General features: G+C 37.9%; 1 protein-coding gene across 1 annotated transcript; it reads right to left on the bottom strand.

Annotated features, from left to right (window-relative positions):
* Positions 1 to 673: 673 nt before the first annotated feature.
* On the bottom strand, positions 674 to 4,815 carry LOC149259339 (CSC1-like protein ERD4). Its single transcript, XM_089418152.1, has 6 exons — positions 4,459 to 4,815; positions 4,019 to 4,176; positions 3,651 to 3,926; positions 2,110 to 2,954; positions 1,692 to 1,947; positions 674 to 1,503 (listed from the first exon to the last, which is right to left on the bottom strand). The coding sequence occupies exons 1-6, from the start codon at positions 4,718 to 4,720 to the stop codon at positions 1,105 to 1,107; spliced, it is 2,196 nt and encodes a 731-aa protein (XP_089274278.1). The 5' UTR covers positions 4,721 to 4,815; the 3' UTR covers positions 674 to 1,104.
* Between the last annotated feature and the right edge of the window lie 3,405 nt (positions 4,816 to 8,220).

Genomic DNA, 8,220 nt, shown 5'->3' on the forward strand with positions numbered 1-8,220 from the left:
AATCAGTTTATAGTACCATAGAAGTTATCAATAAATTCTCGTTATCAGGATTATTTTGCAAAGATCTTTGCGCCATTCCAATCGCTTGAGAATCTGAGTATTTTCCTTTCTATGGTTAATTTATTGTTTTTCAAAGGTATTCTATTAAATAAATCTGTTGCGTTTAGAGATCTGTGATCAACTGTTACTGTGTTTGGCAGCCTCTTAAAATACCTAATCATCTTTTTCAGCAATTTCTGCAGAATATATTTTACATTAATTTCCTTTACGTCTTTTTTGACTCAGAAAAACAGCCCCAAGAAAGCCTTGGTTTAAAATTAGCTTGGAATAATTTCCACCATTATAAAGAATACTTAACACTTTGTATTCCACAATCAACACATAAGAATATTCAACCTTGTTTCCATGAACAACGAATGAGCATTGCCTCAAGCTGATGAAGCAAACTCACAGCAGAACAACTTCAAGTTAATCTGAAGAAACATTGCAGAAAAATGGCTATAAATATACACTATTCACAATGGTGCCTTTCAAGCTTAGCCAAAAACCACAATCAGCACATAAGAATATATTCCACAATCAGCACACGAGAATATTCAACCTTGTTTCCATGAACAACGAATAAGCATTGCCTCAAGCTGATGAATCAAACTCACAGCAGAACAACTTCAAGTTAATCTGAAGAAACATTGTAGAAAAAAGGCCATAAATATACACTATTCACAATGGTGCCTTTCAAGCTTAAGCCAAAAACCACAAACAGATGTTTGGTGTTAACCCTACCAAACACTTGAAAATAGCTAGCAACCATTCAATATCATATTCACATGCAATATACAAAAATAGAATGAACCAGACGAAGAGGACTTAGAAGACGAACAGAAAACCATGAGTGTCTAGGCTTTCCCCTCCCCATTCATCCTAAACTATGTTACAACAGAAAGCTTGACCTGGGGATCTTGGAATGCTCCTCTGGTAATATAAAAACAAAACGAAACGATACAATACTTTTACAACAATGGGAAAAGCAGCAGTAGTCTCTTAACCTTCATTTCTCGTTTTGTCCATATAATGAATCGGAGAAATTGAATCAGGTGTTGTTGGTCAAGCGTTGGAAGTAGCAATTGAGGTTGTCCTTCGGGAAATGGGGGGCCGAGCATCCTCATTTTGCTCAACATCATCAAACTTATCCTCCACCAGCAGGCAGGGAGGGGTATACGCTTTCACAATTGATGACAAGCTCGGAACTTCCTTAACATTTTTGCAAGCCACCTCCATGGGAGTGATACGAAAGGACGCGTAAAAGCGTTTTTTACAAAGATAGCCAAATGCTAGAGATACGAAGGGAAGTGGGAGGAGCAAGGGTGAGTAAATGAATTTTTTGATTGAGAAGTACCCAAACATGGTAATCTGGGAGAGGAACAAAGCTGCCAGAATCCTGGTGTGCATATGAGGCCACATACGCCCATTGCTCTCATAAGATGGAACATACACGTTCAGTGCCTGCACACACACAAAAAAGGAGGTTGTCAGCTTACCCAACACCTCAAAATTACTGTTTATTTGTTTTACAGCAGTGCATATTTGCTTCTCTAAACCACTTCTAATCACATTTCTCTTTCATATGGATCTTGGATGCATTAATTTCCATTTGTTATAAACAGACAAGGTTTAGAGAGAGAGAGAATCACCTGATTCCGAAGCACAAACCATCCAACAGAAAAGTACAGAATAGCGAATGGAAGGATCATGGGAGCAATAACAGAGTAGCATAGAGCAATGGTGATGATCAACATATCATTTGGAACTCTGGTAGCATAAGCAATACTAGGAGGAGCCCAAGCGCCCTGTAGATCTGCTTCAGTCTTACAAAGATATTTCTTCTTGATATGGTATATCACTAGCGGCACCAAGCGAGAAAGTTCAAGCCCTGAACCTACAAAAAACCTGTTTAAAAGGACAATCCATAAATAAAGGCAATCAGATATTGAGACCAGTAGAAGAAAACTCATCTCGTCAATAAGAAACCAACAACGGATTATTTCAGAGATTAAGAACTAGAGAATAGTTTCAGGAAATTGAAATTAAGAGAACAGAAACCCTGCTTACTTGAGAGCAATAAAACTGATGAAGAAGGTAGCATTGGGTGGAAGAGAATTGCCAAGCAGCGTAACAATTGAGTTGGGTTGCTTTTCAATCTGCTTGAGGGACTGGAACAAGGTGCCACCTATTGTAACACCCAGAAAGACATTGAACACTATGAAGTAAAAATACTTTCCAGACGAAGCTCTCACTGCATGGCTTTCTGAAGGAATCCCTTCAGCCTTGGAGAGGATCATGAGAATTGTAGGCAAGAAATACAAAAAGAGGATCAGAGCAAGCTGAGGCAAGAAAGCTTCAAGGATGCTTTTAATTGCTTTTTTATCCACAATAGATTTCAGAAACGGAAGAAGTTTTCTTAGATTATCAAGGGTTGTAAATGCAGAGATTACGGTGATGGGAATCATGTAGAAAACAACAGTTAGAAACACAATAACATATACGACATTTTCTCGAATCACCCTCTGGTAGAAGGGAATGGCAAGGTTTTTCCACACTACTTGGCAAGGCTCGGGAGCAGGCATTGCAGTCCATGTATCTGCGATTTCTGAGTGCACAACCTGTGCTGCAGCTGCTGCTGCAGCCCTACTGTTAAAAATTATGAAGGCTGCTGCTACCTGCTTCTCTGTCAGTGTAATCTTCTGTTTCGTTTCCAGCTTGAGTGATAAATCCTTAATTTTCTCATGGTAGAAATTTATAGAGTCAACCTTTTTTCCCAGAAGTCCCAAAGCTCCTGTCCTGTGCAATGGCCGTGTTCCCTCTGGTTTGTTCACTGTCTTAGAGTTTTCAAATATAGTTTCAGCGCGAGCTAGTTTCTTTCTGTAGCCTTCTACTTCTGTCCACACCTTATCAGCCTGTTCAAGACCATACAAAAAGTCAATATAAAACAAGATCCCACAATCCCATCCATCTCTAGACTCTGAGAGATTGATTGAACAGTAAACCATTGAACAAATAAGACTTCCATTTAAGCCACCAACAAGGCAAGGCAAGGCAAGGCAAGGCATTATGTAAAAAGTTCAAATGGCAGATGGATTGGTGATGAAACATGTTTTTGAGCAATTCATCAACCAAGATTTTTGTCGCAAGGAATACGGCAGTCCTCATCTTTGAAAGGTGGTCATATCCATTGACCAAACTTGCCAGATTCATCATCTATGATGATGATGAAATTGGGGGAAAGCTGGAACCAAACTGTAGTGAAAACTGAGTCACTGTGTTTTGGCTAGGGTTTAAACACATAAGCTTCAATCCAGAGTTGAGCTGACTGATTCGAACTTTAATATGAATCAATAGATCCAAAGCTTAGCTGAGTTACTAAATAGTTCTGAGCAATTTGAATTGCACCTAGAGAAGTTAGTTGTTGTGCTGAATGTTTGCTAAACTAAGTCAAACTTACAAATAAAAAAAATTGAATAGTCTCCTGAGAGGTCTATTCCATTCAATCATGCACAACACATATTCTTGCTAACTAGGGAAAAAATATCTGACCACTCTGATAAATATTAACAAGAACATAAACAGAAGGAGAAAATTATTTGAAATTTCACCTCTGCTATGTCACTGACAATCAGAGATCTTTCATAAGTTTCCGGGTACAACCGCCTGAAGAAAGAGTCCACTTGTTCTTTGCGTGTTATTCCAACCGGTACAGGAGGAATATCTCGAACGAGGACAGCAAATTGTTCTGGTTTAGACTCCAGTGAAGTTTGCTCCCTTACTCTAAGATGAAGAACATGCTTGTAGGTTTTCCAAAGAACATAATATGTCACAAACGATACCCAGTACCCTGCAATGAGAAACCCCCATAATCGGTTGCTTTTTGCCTGCAGGACACAAATTTTCAGCCAGGCCTTAGTAATTCGATTCCAAAATTGATAGTGAAAACAACATCAAAAGGAAAGGGACTGCCTGGCACCTGAACATTGCCCATGGCAAGCTTGTCAAATTCATCATAACTAGCAGCGGTTTTGTTCTTTGCCGTCTTCAACGATAGTTTATAATTGTTATCGGTTACACTCAGAGGAAGAAGAACAGGCAAGCAAACTCCAGCAGATAATACCATGATCATCAGAGCTGTTTTGAAACAATCCCACAACAAAAACCTCAGTCCCCATAAGTCTAAACTCTGCATTAACTGCTCTAACAGTTACCATGGTTACTGCAGTCCCCTTTAAACCTTCGACTGCTCTCTAGCTATATACAGAAACGCACAAGTCTATAACACAAATTGAATTACAGTTCTAAAAGAAAAGGATAATAATTCTTAGAAACTATTAGGAGAATCCTAAGAAATTAGAAGGGGAATTCAAGGATGATTTTCTAATCTAATGGAGAGTATATTTAGGATTTATGTACCAGTAGTGATGAATGTGATATATACAGCTGCATCCAGACCAGCCATAGAGATGATTTCATCTTCAGTGGCCTGCGCGGCTTCCACAATCCAGGCAAAAGGATTGCGAGATGCAGTCGGCTTGTCCATTCCCTTGAGAATTCTATTTGGGAAATAGATAACCCGGTTCCCAGGCTTCCTGTACAGCCATGAGAACACCAAAACCAGCACTAAGAAGATGAGAAATGAAGTGCCCAGAGATGTCAACAAAGAACTGAAATCCATGATGCTGATGATACATTCACAGTCTCTCAATTTGTTCGGCTGAATGAGCTTCTTCTACTTGAAAGAGCTTGTAGTCAGTACTACAGATTATCTGCTATTCAATGGTCCCAATAATAATTTATGCCATTAATATCACCCGTTACGTTTTTGACAGTTGCCCCTGTCCCGGGCCCTCCTTGTCTCACTTTTGACAACTATGACACCTAACATGAAAATGATTGAAGAGCTCTGTAAAGCTATATACATCATACAAACTATGAATATAAATGCAGAGAATATATATTTGAATTGAGGTAAAAGACGCCGTAGAGTGAACTTGAAGATATGTGGTGTATCAGCTACCCACGCGGAAAAGCCACGGATTCCCTGGGCCGACTGGGTATTCAGACTCGTACTAGGGACCAACACTGTCTTCATAATTATCACCGCACATGAGGACACTGGTATTCTGATTTATTTTAGGGGTCAAGTTATGGTTTGTCCACGACCCAAAGTTACATTGGATTGGATTCATTGTGGGGTTTGTGAGTTTGTCCAAAGCTTCCTAGGGACTTCTGACTTATTTGGCCCAGATCTCTGGACGCTTAAAGAAATTTCTTGATCTTCGTGTAATAGGCGCGTAAAACCATGTCCAGGTGTCCTGATGCGTGACAGAGTATGCATGGATCTTCGCTCGCCACCTGCATTGCAAGGATTCATGTAATTCTGCATCACGACATAATGGAAGCATTTGAAAGAAAACAAAAATAATATTGGTTAAATTTATTTCGGTTGTATTTGAAAATCCACAAAACCACAAAAATAATATTGATATAAATTTAACAAAAATAATAGTGTGAAAAATTTAATTTTTATTTTGAGATAAATCTTAATTTTTGATTCGTATATGTTGTTATTAATATTTTAAAATATTTTATGGAGTTTAAATCTTTACCATCCACTTAATAATATTGATAATTAACTTAAAATTCTAGAAATCTTATTCAAAAATAAACACACCTATAAGATTTGGGAAAAAAATATCTCATTAAAAATATTAAATTTTTTACACTTTCATGAGGAAGTCTCCATAGTAGATGCAATCCCACAAATAGGTGTCATCTTCAAACTCTAACTCATAGAAATGCAAAAGATTTAGTTGTTACATGGATTGGGATAATATATTGGGATTAAATTTCAAAGAAATGATTACATTTCAATTTAAAGGGTTAATTTCATTTTGACTTTAACAAGTAAAAATATACTATTTTAAATTCCATATAAATTTGACACATCACATCTCCTATTGTGTCAAGTTTTTAGGCCAAATCAAAAGTTCGGTGTTGGTTGGCTAATATTACAATCTATATAGGAATCATATGGAAGAAATTTAAAGGACTATTTACTTACACGAGGGAATTCTATAAGACCATTTACTCTTTAATTCTCAAGAGACCATTGGTCAAATACAATGAAATTGCTTTACAATGAAAATTTTCTTCTTTTTTTATAGGGTAATCGATCCAATTGTTTAAACAATTACAATGAGTTTTTTTTTGTAAGAAAACATTCTCCATTGATAAACAAATTACATCTCTTGTAGCACTTTTACAAAATGATATCATCCTCACTCTAACCAAATGTGTTAGTCAGTAAATGATATAACGAAGTTTCCACAACAAACAAAAGTTACTATACACAAAACATCATATAGTTAGAGGTCCATAAAAACAACCACAAACAAGCTGAAGTAGATAACCATCTTAAGAATCTGAAGATGTCACAAGAGTTGGGTCTTTTGAGCTAGTGTCTGGGGGTACTGGAAGCTTGAATTCACATTAGATGTGTTTTTCCATATGAATCTTGCGAGCTACCAACTATCAAGGCTATCATGCATTTTCCATTGGTTTTGTTGGATGTCACTAAGGAAGTAAATTATATCATTTCTATGCTTGTGTTTTTCTCTGAGGACTTGCCCCAGTAGAGTCTTTAGCTACCAGTGAAGAGTAATATGACACGTGTACTAGTTTCTCCTACCCCTGGTATGCCTAGGATCAGGGAGCCAATGAGAAACTCATCCATAAGCTCAGTTTCAGAGAAGGCATATCTATCTCAATGTACATGTCTTTCTAACCTTTGAATCTATGCATGAATTCCTAGTGAGGTCACTGCATGGTATGCAATGACTACTTATTAGGCCAAAATCTTAGTACGACACTGATTAGGTTGGTCGCAATCCCCACCCCACGTCGATTATGCCCACATTGGCATGGCATAATTAACAGTAATACCCCATAGCCCTCGAGACGACAATAGAAATAATTCTTTGAATTCCAAACCAAAGCCAATCCCTTGGATGTGTACAGGTGATGTAGAAAACCAAAAAGAACTAAACTCATACCACTTTCTTCAAGCCAGAGGTCCACAATAACCCAAGCTACAATAAGAATTAATTGATAAAGGAACAAAGGGAGGTGAGAGCACCTAAAACTGGACCACAAGTATTTAGTGAACAACCAGTGTTGTTGTATACATATCAGCCCAAGCAGTGAATCCAATTCCCAACATAACAGAGCCCTCAAGAGAAAACGAACCAAAATATCCACATTCCCTGCCAAAATTGAAGAAAATAATCCAAAACAGACCAATAGCAATCATGAACTGAAAGGAAAAAACACATGGAGCTCGGATCTCAGAATTACTTTACTGTGTCCATGAGGAAGAGTAGAAGAAAGCCATGTCTTAGAACCAGAATCGATGTGTTGTGCCCCCTTCTTCCACCAGTCAAATCTAAAAGCTACCTAGTTAGCAAGTGCTATTATCAAGCTAGGAAACCTCCTATCGTCTCCAGTGTAGCCACAATCCCCTTGAACTCTAGAAAACAACAAGGTACTGCCATTATAGGGTGTAGCCAACAAAGAAAATCCAACATTCCATTCCTAGCAATAACTTTCCAATTCCGATACCAAAACCTTTTTTCGCACAATAACAGAATTCCATGATCACAGGCTTGTAGTGGTGCCTATTAATCCCACCTGCATTGAATGGATGTCGCTCGCACGATACAATAATATGTTATGCATTGGAGGTGTTGAGAAAGAAGGTGCTAGAACGCAAGGAACCATCTTTACAAGTAATAATCCCATCACACGTATCATGCATGGGGGAGGGGGGAGGAGAGGGGGAGCGAACCATGCCACCCCCTTCTTTAATGATCTCAAGAATCAGTGAGGTGGCGGGCACATCCACCTTGAGCTCCATTACCACTTGCTCTTTCACCTCCATTGGGAAATTGCAACGAGTATTTCAAAGGAAAACAAAATATAGTATTATTTTATGGATCTCATTGCAATGTCAAATAAAAAGAAAAAAGAAAAAGAAAAAAAACAACAATTATTTAAAACCTCAAAAAACAAAATTTTCTATAAAATAAACATAACTTACAAGAATATTTTGCCATAAGAAGCATAGGCCAAATGAATGGTGCACGTGTGCATTATGATGCAAAACACCATGTGCAA

Source organism: Pinus tabuliformis, chromosome 6 (assembly GCF_031772625.1).
Source record: "Pinus tabuliformis cultivar Carrire ecotype Pingquan chromosome 6, CPIR1, whole genome shotgun sequence".
Lineage (NCBI taxonomy): Eukaryota > Viridiplantae > Streptophyta > Pinopsida > Pinales > Pinaceae > Pinus > Pinus tabuliformis.